Source organism: Engraulis encrasicolus, chromosome 23 (assembly GCF_034702125.1).
Source record: "Engraulis encrasicolus isolate BLACKSEA-1 chromosome 23, IST_EnEncr_1.0, whole genome shotgun sequence".
In the NCBI taxonomy this organism is placed as follows: domain Eukaryota; kingdom Metazoa; phylum Chordata; class Actinopteri; order Clupeiformes; family Engraulidae; genus Engraulis; species Engraulis encrasicolus.
The window spans coordinates 25,153,083-25,172,255 of record NC_085879.1 but is presented as its reverse complement, the minus strand read 5'-3'; the positions used below and the strand labels follow the sequence as shown (position 1 = coordinate 25,172,255).

The 19,173-nt window shown below is 43.0% G+C and overlaps 1 protein-coding gene across 1 annotated transcript; it reads right to left on the bottom strand.

Annotated features, from left to right (window-relative positions):
* Positions 1-1,137: 1,137 nt before the first annotated feature.
* On the bottom strand, positions 1,138-18,343 carry LOC134440189 (cationic amino acid transporter 2-like). The gene is made up of 11 exons (XM_063190161.1): positions 17,966-18,343; positions 17,594-17,749; positions 12,858-13,023; positions 11,427-11,563; positions 10,037-10,259; positions 9,179-9,315; positions 7,323-7,425; positions 6,593-6,723; positions 3,672-3,838; positions 2,537-2,645; positions 1,138-1,745 (listed from the first exon to the last, which is right to left on the bottom strand). Exons 1-11 carry the CDS (start codon positions 18,336-18,338, stop codon positions 1,615-1,617), a joined length of 1,833 nt encoding a protein of 610 aa, XP_063046231.1. The 5' UTR covers positions 18,339-18,343; the 3' UTR covers positions 1,138-1,614.
* Positions 18,344-19,173: the final 830 nt, after the last annotated feature.

Genomic DNA, 19,173 nt, shown 5'->3' with positions numbered 1-19,173 from the left:
GAGATACATAGTTGCAAGAAGTTCTCACCAATCTTGTGTAGCTGTAGAAGAACTCTACAGTTACACAGAGAGGGCCCCAAAAGTACAAAATGAGTCATTTTTGTTTCTAATGCCGTCATCAGCATAAAAAAAACCCCCAAAACAAATACATTTGGCATAAATTTAAACTCCTCTCTAAACTAAAGCTGCAACGATTCCATACAGTTATGTAAGCTTCATTAATATACATTTTACATAACTCGGAGCCTCATCAGAGGAATGCGGAGTAGAAGATGTGAGGGCATCGAGTTTGTGTTTCATACAGCGGATGAAAAGAAGAAAAGAAAAGAAAAAAAACCCTCTTCTTACAGTGCACAGAGCAAGTTGACCCAGTTATCCAAAGGAGCCAAGCCTCTCTCTCTCTCTCTCTCTCTCTCTCTCTCTCTCTCTCTCTCTCTCTCTCTCTCTCTCTCTCTCTCTCTCTCTCTCCCTCTCCTAGAATTCAGTGAGCTGATCTCCCTCTAATACAGCGCAGGTATTAGCCTGTGTGAATGGAGACATTGTTTTCGGGCTGCGTTCGGCACACTAAGATGGTAATAAGCCTCGCTTCTTGACAACTCACTCGAGCGCAACGAGCTATAGAGTGTAATAACCGTGCTTGCCGTTAGCCTTATTGGGTTTTTTTTAACTGTATGTTGGTGCAATGAAACGCTGAAGGACATATTCGAGTTCAGTTAAAAGCGTTATTTATTTATTTACAGTTATAAATTTGAGCAGCAATGTTATCATTAAGTTAAGTATATAAAGTCCATAAAAATGCACACTGCAGCTCATACTCAGTGTAGCTATCCATTTTATCTACTACATTTGATCTGTGTGGGTCATAGTACATTTCTTTTTATATATTTTCATACCAAAATTATTTTAATATTCATTTCATTATCAAACTACAGAGCAGTCAGTTAGTTGTTGCTGTAATGTTTGACCCAGAGGCACACTTGCAAAAAGGGCAAAATGTAAACACGAGCCAAACACTACTCTGCTCAAAACTATTCCGTTGAGCAGTGGTTCTTAACCTTTTTTTCTTAAAGCACCCCCTACATGTGCCAAAAACAAAAACACCCCCAAGCCCAACTTCTACATGTGTATACGCCCTAAAAGTAATTTAAGTGATTAATTACAACGATTCTTGCTTGAGACATTAATCAATACCTCAATTATTTAAATGGGGACCAAAACATGTTTCATATATTTGGTTTTGATATGGCCGAATTATAATGTTCCCAAGCAGAATTTTGGTCACTCACAACCTCAACACAAACAAAATTCCTCGCACCCCGTGGAATCTCTGGCGCACCCCAGGCTAAGAACCACTGCTGTACAGCTTCTCATGACCATTTTGATTTACAACTGGCACTGTCATATTTTAAAAATATAAAAAACAATGGTACAAAAATACATACAGTAGGCCTACAGTAGGCAGTTGTCTTCAACAATAAGATTTCAGAGATATGAAAAAAATATTCACTCACATTCCTCTTGACCAGTGTTTTTGACATAGTACAGAATCATTGGCACTCAGCTTCAGTTAAGAGCTCATGACATTTGGACAAATTTCCAAAGTTCAAGACAAGTTCACGAGCTGTCCACTTTCGAAGCATCTTTTCCAGTCTTGTCCTCAATGGTCTGAATGTTGAGTTGGCTGTTGAGAAGTCTTTGTTTCTGGACGCTGTGGCGAACACCGTAGCCAAAGTAGATCAGCAAACCTGCACACACACAGCAGACAGAATACATATGAAGAGCTTCTTTCCAAAATGAGATATCCACCATTTTTGACTTTTTCCGCATGTTATTGTTGGAATTGACTGTTAAGAAGTCCCATCACCTATGTGTGACTTCTTGCCATTCAAATATTTGTTTGTTTGCCATTCAAATGTTTGCCGTTCAAATGTGTGTGTGTGTGTGTGTGTGTGTGTGTGTGTGTGTGTGTGTGTGTGTGTGTGTGTGTGTGTGTGTGTGTGTGTGTGTGTGTGTGTGTGTGTGTGTGTGTGTGTGTGTGTGTGTGTGTGAGAGAGAGACCGTGCATGCATGCTCACATACCTACATGCGTGTGTGTTGGTGTGTGCACTTTTCTATGTGCTAATGTACTGTACTGTATGCACAGGTACTGTACTTAGACATTCTATTTCACTAATGCTACTAATGAAACAAATGTCATTAGTCACAATCACAAATGATCACAAATGGCTCACATCACTAGCCAGGTCACGCCCTCCTAGTGACGCAACACTTTCAGCGTTGCTACTAGTCAGGCCAAGAGCAATGCAAGTACTTTCTGAGCTCCTGAAAAAACGGGAACTCCTCCCACTTTGTCGGGAAGCGAACATCCATTAGCAAACCAAGGGATGAGGGGCAACCAATGCCGTCTGGGAAATGTTCATTGATATGCTCTTGGCCAGACCAAGTCTCGAAGAGATTTGAAAGTCGATGATAATCAGGCTTGCACATCACTGTCTTTGGCCTCTATGGACCCCGTTCATGAATCATCATGACTTACCCACAGCCATCCAGACGGCATAGCGGATCCAGGTGTCGCCTCCCAGTTGAACCATCAGGTAGATGTTGATGAACACGCTCAGCACGGGAAGCAGGGGGATCAGAGGGACCTGTGTTGAAGCAAGAGGATTGGGAACATGAATTACATGATGATATATGGATTAGTATTTGTATTAGCTCCATTGCTCACCAGCCTCACAGTGCTATGAGCGCACATCCAAATTCTTTTTGTCGTGTGCTCGAAACATGAACTTCATGTAAGGTAATGAATGAACCGCACACCGGTGAGCTCCCATTTACTCCATTTTTTATTCGTGTGACGTTTTCAGGCCACCTTGGCCCTTCCTCAAGGTTACGTGATGCTTTTGTAACCCAGGCCCAAGTATAGCCTGTTTTGGCTGTTAGCCGGCTACCTCTATGATGGACTCAAAAGTGTAATTGCTGCAAGAATGTTACATAGCCACTAGGGGTGTAAATAATAATTGAAATGTATTGATATATCGCAATCTGATCTGACGATTGAATCGAATCACATCGTATCGTAGGGCATTCTTAAGTATCGAAAATAATCGAATTGCTGGCCCCTGCTCAATGTCCTAGCTCCATAACATAATAGAAGTGGAAAAGTAATTGGAAAAAAGTAGTATTGAATCGCATTGTATCGTGTCGTGAGGCATTCTTAAGTAACGAAAATAATCGCATCGCATCGCATCGAATAATAAGATATCGATATTGAATCGTATCGTCATGTGATTTACACCCCTAATAGCCACACTTTGTGCTTTTCTCACCCAGGCCCAAGTACAGCCTGTTCAGAGGTGTCAAAAGTAAAAGTAAAAGTAAAAAAAAGAAACACCGTTTCCTTCCAACACAAGTAACTTATCTGAGTAACCAGTATACCTGTGTACTTGTCTTGTGATTAGCTAACTCTGCACTGGTTGGATCAAGTTTGTGGTGGGTCCTTGTTAGGTTTTCAGTGTTTTTCAGTAACAACACACGTCTATCTATCTCATTAGGTACAATGGTGTAAATGGTGTAACAGCTATGCAATGCCATGTGCTAGTGTTGTAATTACACCACAAAAGTACTTTTACTTTTACTTTTGACACCTCTGTTTAGGGCTGGTCTGTACTCACCATGAAGGGGGCTTTGGTGGTGTTCTGCGGCTGCCTCCAGATGACCAGGGTGGTGAGGAGCAGCGCGGCCAGGATGAGGGACAGACACAGCAGGCTCCACACCTCCAGGAGCAGCAGCGGCTGGATAGCCTGCGTCATGAACACGCTCAGAGCCACCACCTCCACAACTGCGGAGGCAGACAGGGAGGGTTGGAGCCACATAGAATAGGTTGGAACCATTGGTTGGAACCACATAGAATGGGTTGGAATAGAATAGGCTGGAACCACATAGAATGGGTTGGAACCACATAGAATGGGTTGGAATAGAATAGGCTGGAACCACATAGAATGGGTTGGAACCACATAGAATGGGTTGGAACCACATAGAATGGGTTGAAATAACATAGAATAGGTTGGAACCACATAGAATGGGTTGGACATAGATATGTAGTGGTGAGGAGGATGGCAGATGTTGGCATTGAAGATGTAGGGTATCATAATTTGAGGGTCACCACCAGTATCGGGCAAGTTACTCAAAAATTGTAATGCATTACGGATTACATGTTACTGTCTTTTCAAAGCAATCCCTTACAGCTGTGGTTCTTAACCTTTTTTTCTTGAAGCAACCCCTAACCTGTGCCCAAGACCCCCACCCCCCGCACCCCCAACCCAAACGTCTACACGTATATACGCACTAACAAATGATTTAAGTGAATGATCACTGTGATTCTTACTTTAGACATTAATACTATTATTACTTTAATGACTTTACATTAGGTCCAAAACGTGTTATAATTCGGTCTTGATTTGGCCTAATTATAATGTTTGGGTGCAGAATTTTGGTCAAAACCTCAACACAAAAAAAAATATGCGCACCCCCTGCAATCTCTGGCGCATCCAAAGGGGGTGCCCGCACCCCACGTAAAGAACCACTGCCTTACACTACAATATTAGGACTATATTTAAAATGTAAGGCATTACACTACGTTTGCATTACTTCAGTTACTTTTGCCAAAAGAACTGTAGGCCTAAATATGGATCTGGCAATTTATTACAGTGTAAATCAAGCTCATGAGTCATGACTTTTTCACCTCCCATCCAGGAGGTTTTTTTTGGCAGCATGCAGAGTAAAAACTACCAGGTTCAGGAATAGCTTCTTTCTGACCCACCACACTGAATGCCACTAAAATCCAGGGCATTGTAATGCATTGTAACTTAAGTTATTTAGCATTGTAACTAAATAAATATTACAGAGTTTTGCCCTGTAATGCATTACAGTACTGCATTACAGCAAAAAGTAATGCATTACAGTAAGTAATTACTGTTGTAATGCATTACTGCCCAACACTGGTCACCACCACAGCAACTGTGAGGGAGACAGGGATGGAACAACAAAGGGGTTGGGATGGCACGGTGGTTGCAGACATCATCAAAATAGCAGATTTTGGAAACCTGGCTGGCATTGAAGGTGTATCATAATCTGGCATAACCCAGCAACTGTGGAGGGTGGGGTGGACGAGGGGTCAGATGAGGGTAGAAGAGAGGGCGAGGAACAACATATGGGTGTAGATGGTAGATGTCAGGTGTTGACATTAAAGACACATCATAATTTGGCTGGAATGCCTGTGTCATGACACTCAGGGCCACCACCAACACCACAACTGCGGAGGCAGACAGGGAGGGTTGGAACAACATAGAATAGGTTGGAACCATTGGTTGGAACACCATAGAATGGGTTGGAACAACATAGAATAGGTTGGAACCATTGGTTGGAACACCATAGAATGGGTTGGAACAACATAGAATAGGTTGGAACCATTGGTTGGAACCACATAGAATGGGTTGGAACCATTGGTTGGAACCGCATAGAATGGGTTGGAACCACATGGAATAGGTTGGAACCATTGGTTGGAACCACATAGAATGGCTTGGAACCACATGGAATGGGTGGGAACAACAGAGATATAGTGGTGAGGATGATGGCAGATGTTGGCAGTGAAGATGTATCATAATTTGCTTTGTACAAACTCAGGTCCACCCCCACAACAGAAACTGTGGAGACAGACAAGAGGATCAGAAGAGGAGATAGGGAGGTGAAGTGAGGGAGGAGGTGGTGGTACAATGGCTTGCAATAACACAGAAAGGGTTAGAACAGTTTTGGGCAAAGGTGTCAAACATAAGGTCCGGGAGCTGGATGTGATTATAGTTTTCATTGAATTTCCCAGTGGCCAAATCACATTAGCAATAGAAGTGAAAGTGAAAAGTGAAAGTGAAAGCCCATTGGGAAACTCCAACTCCCATTGTCATTGTGGCACAGTACTCCACAGCACACAAGTGAACACTGCACACAACGAAATTCCATTTATGCCTCACCCGTGCAAGGGGGCAGCCCTCAGTGGCGCCCCATGGGGAGCAGTGCGGTGGGACGGTACCATGCTCAGGGTACCTCAGTCATGGAGGAGGATGGGGGAGAGCACTGGTTGATTACTCCCCCCACCAACCTGGCGGGTCGGGAGTCGAACCGTCAACCTCTGGGATGCAAGTCTGACGCCCTAACCGCTCACCCATGACTGCCCAAGTGGAGAAGTGGAGTAGAGTAGAGTAACTTTATCAATCCTTTAATTTCCTTTGGGATTAATAAAGTTACTCTACTCTTCTACTACTAGTAATGTGATTTGGCCATTTGAAAATTAAATAAAAAAATATAATCCTTCTATTCTAATTTAGCAAAAGATCCCCAATTCACAAAATCAATAGAAGTAGTACATTATGTAGTTTCTGAATAAATTGCGTTGTGATATGCACATGCTATTCAAACTGTATCTGCACTGTACTGCATGATAAAATTATACAACAAATCGTGCTGCTGAATGTTCCGGTGTGTTCTTTACAGTACACACATACATGAACATGTTATGCAATAGATGGCACTTTAGTCATACCAACAACTATGGTGCATGTTGTAACTGTCTTTGAAGTGTACTTGGTCGGCTGCGATGGAGGCTTCATAAATGCAAACACAGAGGTGGTGACCGTTATGAAATGATCCTCCTCTGATTCACTCTCTTGGTATCTAGAGAGAGAGAGAGAGAGAGAGAGAGAGAGAGAGAGAGAGAGAGAGAGAGAGAGAGAGAGAGAGAGAGAGAGAGAGAGAGAGAGAGAGAGAGAGAGAGAGAGATGAGAGATGAGAAACAAGATGAGATGAAACAGACAGGCAGGCATGATGGGAAAAAAATGCTGAATTTATAAACATATCAAATGTCACAGGCGGAAAAAAAGCCAGTGTCTATTTATACTCAATAATACAACACTGCTGAGAGAGGGAAGGAGAAAGAGAGGGAGGGAGCAGGGCTGGACTAATGCACAGGCTAGATATGGCTGCAGCCTAGGGCCCCCCACCTGCTAGGGGGCCCTAAGTTGCTGTGTCAGGTAGAGTTTTAAATCGTACTACTGTAACGCTCCTCTTGGGTTGGAATTAGGACCGTCTATGTCATTTTGTTAAGAAATTTGCCTTGTGTGTGTGTGTGTGTGTGTGTGGGGGTTACAGCAACCTGTAGCCTGGGGGCCCCCCAGGCCTTGTGAATCCGGCCCTGGGAGGGAGGTTGAGTCAGTCTGACGAGCGAGATGAGATGAGATGAGGTGCAGTGCAGTGCAGTGTAGCGCAGTACAAACCGAAGAATGAGAATGCAAATGGCGACCAGCGTGTAGGCGAACAGGGTCCCGATAGACATCATATCAACCAAGGCTTTCAGGTCAAATAAAAGAGCCATTATAGCTGCGAGGGGAGAGGAAGAAAAAAGAGAAACAGAAACATGCAGTATTTTTTTTTTCTTTTTTTTTTGCTTGCCCGAGCCCTTTTGATAGATCATACAAAACATCAAGCTTGTGACGAGGTAGTGGGCGCAGGGTGGAGGGTGGAGGGGTATGAGGGGAATAGCAGGGCAATGGGGGGGGTTGTTTGGGTGGGTGGGAGGGATGGGAGGTGAGACGTGGGGAAGGAAAATGTGCGCCGTGGCAGAAATGGTGTTGGTGGTGATTTCATTTCATCACAGGGGATTTATAACAGGGGTCTTGGGAGCGGTGTGCTTCAGGAAGGCGTGGGAAAGCTAAATGGAGATGCCATGTGCAGTGCATGAAATAGCCCATGATTCACAATGATGTGGGAAGTGTGAAGTGAACATGTGTGCACATCAACTGTACATATTGTTCTTATGTGTTCTTTGAAACTTGCAGAATCCTATCCATGCACCATTCGTATAAAGTAGAAGTAGAAGTACTCTTACAGATGTAATTACAACACTAATAGTAGGATTTTACATCGTTTGAACTATGTAATATCATACTATTACATCTGTAAGAGGTCTTCTACTTCTGCTTTGTATTGTCATTAGCAATTAGTACTCATTAGTACATTAGCAAGTAATTAGAGGAGTGATATGAAACGTGATGATCCAGTGTTATAATTTATTTAACCATCTGTGGTGTTACATCAAGTGTTTACAGTAGAGATTGTTCCACAGGGTTACAGTAATTAGTGCTGGTATGTACAGTACGGTGCATGCTATATCAACTGTAATTGCATTGAATTGTGTTACAAATGTCGATCCATGTGACATAAACCGTATAAGCAGAGAGAGTAGAGAGAGAGAGGTTCCATTGGCCCATTGTTTCCGGGTTCTACTATTGCAAGGGGGAGGGGGGGAAATCCCCCTTTAGGCAGACCTAGGCAGACATACGGACTGTTCTATTCAATGCTAGGAGCATTATGACCCGCCCCTTTAGGCAGACCGGAACCTGGTCATGTTAGGTGCCCATAGCAACCTATTACATTGGCATATCTCTATATACTTAAAGAATCTCTGGTATAAGTGAAGTGCTATCATAACATTGCATAACTTATTCATAATATGCTTATTATATATGTTTAGGTGCACTACACCGGTCGACCTCGTAGACCATTATCCCGCTTATCTGCTGTTAGGGTAGGATATATTTTTTAATCTATTACTGTCTGTAAAGAACCATGCCAACTGCACCAGAATCTAGTGAGCAAGACAGACGTTTCACTAGGTTAGGTTAGGTTAGGTTTCTTTATTAGTCTCCACGAAGGAGAAATTTGCTTTGGAGACAGGGAGGTTGCAGCATCATAAAACACATAGAACACATAGGACACATGACACCAACACAGAAAAACAAACAACAGTAAAACAATAGAAGAAAAACAGTGTAGGCCTACATGCTCAGAAGCACTGGATGTCCTAACTATTGGACCGGTGTAACTTAAACTTGCCTAGAATCTTTATTTGGAATGCCGACGTTTTGATTATTCCATTTTTCCGTAGATCATGTGTGCATGATTCCTACAACATTATCCCTTAGATACCGTTGGCATTCCAAACGGAGATTCCATGCGCGTCTGAGTTACTTGCGTCCGATAGGCGTTTGCCCGTTTCCACTGAATTTATGGTCACCTCATCAGCCAATCAGAAAAGAGAATTCCGTTGCGAAGGCAGATTAGATATCGTTACCTGCCACAGTGCCAGAGGATATGGTGGCCACAGCAGGGCTCTGTCTTGCGTTGACCTTCTGCAGAGAGGTGAACATCAGGCCGTCACGAGCCATGGCGAAGAGGACTCGGGGCATGGGGAACATGGATCCCAGGAGACTGCAACAGCAAAAGGTCAAAGGTGAAGGTCAAAAGGTCAAAGCCGGGTCAGCGTGTGAGACATGCACCAAGGTCACTGTTCAAGTAAGGAAGGTGGATCACCAGAGAAACCCAGACGTAGATGTTTGAAACTGTAGGGCCTAGAAAGGTGCAAGACTAACGTTTTGACAATGTGTCTTTCACGTTCATGCATCATATATGAGTACATTTCAAACATCCACATTTGAGTTGTTTCGGTGATCCTCATTCATGACTTGAATCTGGCCAGGGTCATTTCCCAACCCTAAACCGTCTCTCCCTCTCTCTCATTTCTCGTTTCTGCCTTGTTTTTGTGGAGTTAGAAACTGGAATGTCAAAATTCCTGGATCCGGATCGTGATCCGGATCACCACCAAAATTTAATCACTTGTTCCTTTTGTCATTTTTTGTCAACTCCACAAAATTTCACCCAAATCCGTTCATAACTTTTTGAGTTATCCTGCTGACAAACAGACAGACAGGCAAACAGACAGACAGACAAACCAACACGACTGAAAACTTTACCTCCTTGACGGAGGTAATAATATAGCCTCATATTATGCTGACCTGGCAGAGAGAGGGAGCCCACGGCCACCACGTATAAAAAAATAAAGTTGTAATAACTATTAAAAATAATAATAATGATAATAATAATATTAATAATAATAATAATGATGATAATAAAAGCCTCATATTATGCTGACCTGGTGGAGAGGGCACAGAGGGAGCCCACAGCCACCACGTACTTGGCCGCGGCCCAGCCGATGTAGGTGAAGGCCACCGGCAGGGGGCTGTGGATGTTGAGCAGGTAGTAGGGCATCATCAGGGTGAGCGCCGCCGACACCCCGCAGTACGCCAGGAAACAGATGAGGAGGGAGCCCACGATACCCAGCGGGATGGAACGCTGCGGGTTCTTTACCTCCTCACCTGATGGAGGGATAAATGGGATAGAGAGAAGGGGAGAGAGGAGGAGAGATGGAGGGAGAGATGGAGAGAAAGAGAGATGTGGTGGAGTAACAGGATTAGCAGGGACCCAGAGGGATGGAATGCTTGGGATCCTTCACCTCTTCACCTGATGGAGGGATAGAGGGAGGGAGAGAAAGTCAGAGAGGGGTAGAAAGAAAGAAGGCGAAACAGAAAGAGGGATATAAGGCCAGGAAACAGATCAGCAAAGAGCCTACAATATCCGAGGGATGGAGCGCTGGGATAGAGGGATAGAGAAAAGGAGAGATGGAGAGAGAGAGGGATATGGTGAGCTGAGCAGAAAGCTCATGATACTCAGAGGGATGGAACACTGGGGGTTCTTCACCTCCTCTCCTGAGAGAAGGACGGAGGGATATAGAGAGGTGAGGGACAGAAGGAGGGAGAGATGGAGAGAGAGGGATATGGTGAAGGTAGTAAGGGATGATGGAACATTGAGGATTCTTTAAGAAATTATTTTTGTACAGCTTTTTTGCCTTTACTCTTTGACAGGACAGTGGAGGAGAGACAGGAAATGAGTCAGGAGAGAGAGAGGGGGAAGGATCGGCAAATGATCCGGGCCAGAATCGAACCCAGGTCGCCGGTGCCCCTACCGTTAGGCCACGGCAGGGCCGCATTCTTTACCTCCTCACCTGCTGAGGTGATAACACAGGTAGTACACAGTTTAGGGGAACATCATTTTTTGCTGTTTCATTGATAAGTCTAGTGGTTCCCAAACTGGGGGTCTGGACTCCTAGGGAGGTTACTGCAGGGGGGTCGCAGAAAGAAGGGACTTTTCATGAAAACAGGGAAAACTCAAAGCTTAACGCCTACCATTTATTGGTTTGTATCGTACAATACATGGCCAATAATACATGTATTTACATTTCTTGTGAATCTGAAATTAAAATGTAGTAATATTAGCAAATAGTGTTTGCCATTTGTGAAATGGGGGGGATACGGGTCATGTTACAGTTCTGTTTGTGTAGAATTCTTGCACACCTCCTTTGGTCAGGTGCGTAGGAGTGTAACCAACGCAGGAGTGTAACCCGAAACGTTTCAACTAGTAAACTCTGCAAATGTGAACAGTGTACGGGAACTTTCTTGTCTTTAATGTTGGTCATGTTACAGTACCTGTTGTGGCGATGCAGTCGAAGCCCACAAAGGCGTAGAAGCATGTGGCGGCCCCAGCCAGCGTACCCTCAAATCCATAGGGGAAGAAGCCGCCCGCCCCGAACCTACTCGTCACGTTCGCCGAGAATGTCACGTTTCTAAAAAAAAAAAAGCGATCGGAATTAATAATGACACCTGTAGCGAAGGGGAGTAGAGTTGCCCAGCTGGGACTCGAACCCAGACCTCCTGGGATAGTAAACCGAGGCTCTGACCACTACGCTAGAAGATGGGGCATAATGGACTGCCTCGGTGGGGGAAAGAAGGGGAAGAGAGGGGGAAAAGGGGGAAAGAGAGAAAAGAGAGGAAAAGAGAGAATTTATTTTCTGTTTACATACAGACTAATATTATACGTCCTTCTACTCAAGTTTTCAACTGTATTTTCTTTTTTAAAACTATATAACTAAATATATACATTTTTGTGCTGCATTGTATGACACTACAACACCTCAATGGGAAAAAAAATTACTGTACTGTATGTGTGGTGTAGAGATAATTATGATCTGTAGCAAAGACTTCGCTTCATATTCACTTCTGTACTTGTTTCATATACTGTTGCGCTCTATTCCTTTCCAAATGTTCCCCAGGGAAAACTATGTGACAAGGAAGATACTGTCAAGGTCCTCTGATAAGAAACAATGTTAGCCCTGTGTTTTTCTATTCCTTCTGTGCTGCCCATTAAAAAAAGGTTCTTCGTGGGAGGAGAGACTAGAGAGACCAAGGATGCCAAGCGAGGAACATGTTTTCCAGGGCTTCTCACTCTCTCCTTTCGCGAAAGTCAATTGTAAACTCTGATCAACTTGTCGTGGTCTCATTAATTAATTAATTGATTAGTTTCATTAATTTCCTTAACAGTGGCCATTTAATTGAGAGCAGGCTAAAGTGTTACTGAAATACATTATGAGAGTTGCGGGCCCTAGTGGTCCAGTTATTGAAAAAAAATGCAATGAATAACACTTTATGCAAGCTGCTGCAGTCTCATTTTTTTAAATATTGAATTCCATTAATGAACCACAAACCACAAACAGAATAAATATGGATCCTTATAAGCTTACTCAGAGAGCAGACCTTAGTCTTACTCAAATACATTGTGAGATGTGCTGGCCCCAAATGGTCAAAAAAAAAATCACCATGAAAAACACTACATGCTAAGGGCAGCCTTTAATAAAATGTTTTTAAAAAATCCATTAATGAACCACAAATCAAAAACGGAATAAATATGGATCCTTAGCCCCATAATGTATGCCGTACCTCCTGTGGCACGCTGTAATAGTCATTGAAATGTTAAGTACCACAGTACCACACTACAATGTCATAGTAATGCACTATGACTTGGTCATTGGCATTCTGCTAACAGCAAATGTATAACCACGTGTCTTAATGGGTTAAGCTTACTCAAGCTGAGCGGTGACGTTCTGCAGTGTCTCCTCTGAGATGTACCAGTTGCTGATGTTCCCCTTGATGAAGCCAGATATGATGACGAAGACCAAGACCAGGATGTTCACACACGTGAAAATCTTATTCACCGTTGTCGATTCCTTCACACCATGAGCAAGGAGACCTGTGAGAGGAAAGAGAAGCACAAACTGTACTTCTGTTGAGATACTAGTTTGAACACAAACAGTATGTAACAACTGCACTGGGTAACACTTTACAATATCACTTCTTCATGCATTAGCTAATGGTATAGTACTCATTATAATGTCATGACTGCAGAATAAGGGGCAAAGCATGATTAGTTAAGCATAACATCTTTTGTGAGTATATGTTAACACACTTGGAATATCTCTTCGGTAACACTTTATTTTAGGGACACATCTATTAGCACTAATACATAAAATATTAATGCATGTGTAAGTAACTTGTAAGGCATGTACTAAGCAAAATAAGACAGTTGTTAAGCATGTATTCACAAATGTCTTGTTCATGCACAATAAGGGATTTATTACCAATATAACCTTAGTAAGGACCTAGTAGACCTAGATTTCTATTTATGTGTAAGCAGTAAGGGCCACTGTGTGAACAAACCCTGAACAGTGTGAAAACAGATGTGGAATAATGGTCCCTATTCTAAAGTGGTGCATTGCTCAGCCCAGATGGCTTAGGGCCCCCGCACTACCTAGGGCCCCCACTCTACGTCCACCCCCCGGGAAGCAAAGTGTAAGAACATTTCAGATTCTATATTAGTCTCAGTAGGTATGAAGATCTCACTTATTCTACTCATTAAACTAATGAGTAATTGGAAGCATTATATAGCAAGGATTGGACGTAAAGTTATCAATGACGGTGGGTGGTGAGATGTCATTTTTTCATACACCAATTAGTTTTAATTGTAAAAACCCTGCAATAAATGCAGAATATAACAATGAGTAATAGTTTGGAAGCGAAACTAAGCTATTCCTTTCTGATAAATAAGTTAATGTTTGAGAAACTTAGCTACAAGAAGTGCAGTGCATGATGGGTACGCCCTTAGTCGGAAATGCAATGCATGGCCAATGCAGCAATGATAATATTTCTGTTGTTACGTACATGGCAAATTGTTTGGATAGCAACTAAATTTCACAAGTGAGGGGAGGAGCTAAGGACGTAGGCTCAGAGCTGGGTAGGTTGTCTGTTGGCCTAGATTGCGTACCCATCATGCACTGCACTTCTTGAAGCTAATGTTCTCAAACATTCACTTAATTATCACAAAAGAGTAGTTTAGTTTTGCTTCAAAACTATTATTCTAATTTTCTGCATTTATTTGGGTTTTTTTTTACAATTAAAACTCAGTGGTACATGAAAAAAATTACATCTCACCAACCCACCGCCATTGACAAGTGTACGTTCAATCCTTGCTATATATAGGCTCTTGTTACCTCCCTCTCATTGATATGAACAAGAGAAAACTAGATGACTTGGCTAGATAAGCATTAATTATTTGATATTTCCTTACACTTTGTAGATCGGGGGGGCTAGGTAGTGCAGGCCTGGGTGGTGTGGGGGCCCTTGGACTTTGGTAGTGCAGAGGCCCTGAGCCATCTGGGCTGACCAATGCATCATTTTAGAATAGGGACCCTTATTCTGCATTTGTTTTCACACTGTTCAGGGTTTGTTCACACAGTGTGTCGGGAGCTTATACACATTGTATTCTGCCACTTACTACTTACTAATAAATAGAAATATAGGCTTACTGGTCCTTACTAAGGTTATATTAGTAATAAATCCTTAATTGGGCATGAACAAGACATTTGTGAATACATGCTTAACAACTGTCTTATTTGCTTAGTACATGCCTTACAAGTTACTTACACAGGCATTAATATTGTATGTATTAGTGCTAATAGATGTGTCCCTAAAATAAAGTGTTACCATCTCTTCTTTATACATTAGCTAATGCCATAGTCATCATGACTTATATTATGACTCAAAAGATGTTGCTAAATAATACATTAATTAATCATTACTTTAGATATGACCTCATACAGAAAGATATTACGGGTGTGGTGCTGGTTACAAGATCATCTTAGACGAAGGCCTACCCAATAATACCCCCCCTGCACCCCCACCCCACCCTCCTTGCTGCTCTGCATTCACACATGAGGCACATTCCACTTGTAACCCCTTTCAACAAGCAGACCTTGACACATGGGACATAATATGATATTGTATTAATATTAAAAATGGGTGCGGCTGGTCACAAGAATGTGATGTGGGAAATGATGTTCTCTGTGGCCAGAGTGGCAAAACATTGCGCCAGGGACTGTGGGTCCAGAAGAGGCGGCTTCTAGGCTACAGCCAGCAGGTGAACGATATGAAGGTTGCAAGCCCCCCTCCACGTTCAAACACCGCAGAGCCAACGGTGCCCTATCGCAACATCTTCCTGGCACAGTGGTGTCACGCCGCCTTCGTGAGACAACTATCTTGAGAAACGACTGGATCGTAATAAGGCAGGATTTTTAGCATGGGATTCATTTCCACTATAATTTTGCACTTTTAATTTACCTCTACCATGTTAACTTTACTTCTACACTCAACATCTGCTGCATGCATAAGGTAGGCCAACTCTGTCAATTAATTCCAAGGTCAGTTTCATATATGATAAGGATCGATCTGGCAGTGTTAATACATGATATATGAACAGCAGTGTTAATACACAATATATTAACACTTGGACACATGATATATTAACAGCAGTGTTATCAGCAGTGTTAATACATGGTATATTAACACTTGGAACTCACACCATGAATTCACCTTTGATTTGCACAATAAGTTAATAGTGGGTCATTATGATTCCAAGCAGGACTCCCTTCTCATTACTAGTATATTAACCATCAATGCATATATAAGTCATGTGTTAATTAACCATAAATCATACATTAATTCCAACATAATTCCAATATCATCCATGTACCCGTATATCACCACAATATTTTGGCATATCAATGTATTGTACAGTATTATTGACATTTCATTGCATCTTATGATGTGTTTTTCATTGAGTGTTGTTGTCACATATTTCTCTGATAATGTTACTTGTACTTTTTAATACTCAAAATAATACTTAAATACTTTTAATGTCTACAATGTGGGCCGAGATCTCATTCTGCAATGCAGCAAAATGGGCACGGAAGAAAATTAACTTTATTGGAAATAATTAGCCATTAATCATGGGAAAAATTTACCAACAAAAATTAACTACTGTATATTCCAAAATGGAGATGATATTTTGGTCCACACACCATGTGTGTGTCATGATGACCTATGTCATATAACAGAGAACAATAGAGGACCTCTGTGCAGAGAAACTGAACAAAAGTTATGGGTAGAACTTTAGAATGGCGGTCTCTTAAAAGCTTTATAAATACTTTGTATCTAACTAACTAATTATGAACAAAAGGAGTGAGAAATATTATGTTAACCCAGCAGACACAGCCAGGGCTGGACAGAGGGAGAAATAGGGCCCGGCACTTTTGGCTTAAAGGGGCCCCTCATAATTAGTGATGCAGAACTGACTCACTGGTGGGTCCCGCACCCTTGTGGGCCCCTATTTTCAGATTTAAAAAAAAAAAAAATTCTGAAAATAGGGGCCCACAAGGGTGCGGGGCCCGCCATGAAATGCCAGCTATGCCAGATGGCCTGTCCAGCCCTGACACAGCACAGCCGTGGCATCCCTGGAAGAGTTTCCTCCATAGAGCAAAAGATATGAAAACAGTGGAAACGAAGAAGTGTTCGGCATGCAAACACACATCAAACTCATCAAGCAGGAGCTGATCCCCACTCTGGGGTGCATTTCTGGAAAGCGTAGTTGCTAACTATGTTAGCTACTTTGTTGGTTGCAATGCAATTTCCCATTGGCAACTACCGAAGTTGCTAACTGCTAACAACTACACTTTCCACACATGCATCCCTGCTTTGTACCTGTACAATTAGTTTTTACTTTGTAAATGTTTTGTTTATAATTACTTCATTAATAAATGTTAATAAAGTCTTAATAATGCTTTTTAAGTCATCATCCTTCTTAAGTGTTCCGAATACATGAATAGTAGCACGTCGTCCACCAGTAGAACGCTGTAATAGTCACTGAGAAAACTTCACTACCGTAATGCTACAACACCACTATGACAGAACACATTCAAGGTCATTGCCATTCTGGTAACAGCTAATTTATGAATGAATGAATGAAGCGAAGGACAGCACTCTTCAGATATTTTCTTTGTTTATTCGCCCACGAACGTTTCGGGGCAGAGCCCTTCTTCAGCGTGTAATGGCATTTGCATGTTTGTTAATGGCAAACGCCATTACACGCTGAAGAAGGGCTCTGCCCGAAACGTTCGTGGGCGAATAAGCAAAGAAAGTATCTGAAGAGTGCTGTCCTTCGCTTCATTCATTCATTAATTCATTCATTCGTTAATTCATTCATCCATTCATTCATTCATTCATTCATTCATTCATTCATTCATTCATTCATTCATTCATTCATTCATGTTTTATGTCAGATTCAGCACCCAGTTAAGAACTGTTACAATATTTAGGCGATAGTGTGAGCGCGTCTTCTCCACTTTTGAAACAGCTAATTCATAACAGGGGCCGTGTGCAACTAGATTGATTTTTACATGCTTATCTTGATACTCTTAACAGACATGTACCTGCTAGGATCATGATGAGTGCTGCGGCGAAGACGTCAGGGTAGGCAGCCAGGCCCGGCAGCCCCATCGCGGCGTTCTTGCCAAAGTAGTCAGCCATGACGTTCCCGATCAGGTCATCAAACGTACCACTCCAGGCCCGGGCCACACTTGATGTGCCTTCAGTGCCAATGTCAATATCATGGATCAATATCACTTCATCACATCCTGACTATGGCATATCCACGCTCTGACTGATAGAATTATAAAGAGCTGGATCATACTCGGTTCTTATTTTCTCTGTAATTCTTTATTATTATTATTATTATTATTATTATTATTATTATTATTATTATTATTATTATTATTACTATGTGCAATTCTTTACGCTCTTACCGATGACATATGACAGCAGCAGGTTCCAGCCCGTCACAAAGGCCCACACCTCTCCCACGGTGACGTAACTGTAGAGGTACGCCGAGCCTGTCTTGGGGACGCGCGAGCCAAACTCCGAGTAGCAGAGGCCGGCGAAGATGGAGGCCAGCGCGGCGATGAAGAAGGACACGATGATGGAGGGCCCCGACTGGGTGCGCGCCACCTCGCCCGACAGGACGTACACGCCCGCGCCCAGCGTGCTGCCCACGCCCAGGGCCACCAGGTCAAGGGTCGTCAGGCAGCGGCAGAAGGTGGACACCTCGCCCTCCGGCTCCAGGGGCTTGCGGCGCGACAGCGAGCCCAGGAAGGAGCGCACACGCTGGCACGACGACATGATGCTATGCTGCTGGGATGGAGAGGAAGGGAGACGGAGAGAGGGAGAGAGAGGGAGAGAGAGAGAGAGGGAGAGAGAGAGAGAGAGAGAGGGAGAGAGAGGGAGAGAGAGAGAGAGGGAGAGAGATGTTGGGGAATAGAAGGGCAGAGTTAGAAAGAGCCCAGGAAAGAGTGCACACACTGGCACACTGACATGATGGTGCTACTGGGGGAGAGATGGAGAGGGGCAGGCAGGCAGAGAGAGAGAGAGAGAGAGAGAGAGAGAGAGAGAGAGAGAGAGAGAGATTTGAAGACATGTTGGAGAATACGGGGACAGAGAACGAGAGATACAATACGCAGGGACAGAGAAAGAGAGATATGCAGGGGGGAAGACAGGGGGCCGAGAGCAGAGAGAGAGAGGAAGGAAAGGAGAGAATATGGAGATATGGAGGTATGTTGGGGAATAGAGATGCAGGCAGAGAAAGGCAGAGAGAGAGAGAGAGAGAGAGAGAGAGAGAGAGAGAGAGAGAGAGAGAGAGAGAGAGAGAGAGAGAGAGAGAGAGAGAGAGAGAGAGAGAGAGAGAGAGGAATGAGCGAGAGGGAGGGAGATAATATGTAGATATGTTGGGAGATAGAACAGGACAATGAGAGAAAGAGAATACAGAGAAATGAAGCCAGGGGGAAATGAAGGCAGAGAGAGAGAGAGAGAGAGAGAGAGAGAGAGAGAGAGAGAGAGAGAGAGAGAGAATCAGAAGCAAAGACATCAAGATGAAGCATGAAGCAACATGAAGAAAGAAACAGATGAGAAGGAGAGAGATAGTGACAGAGCAGAAAGTCAGTGTTTTATCTGATATACC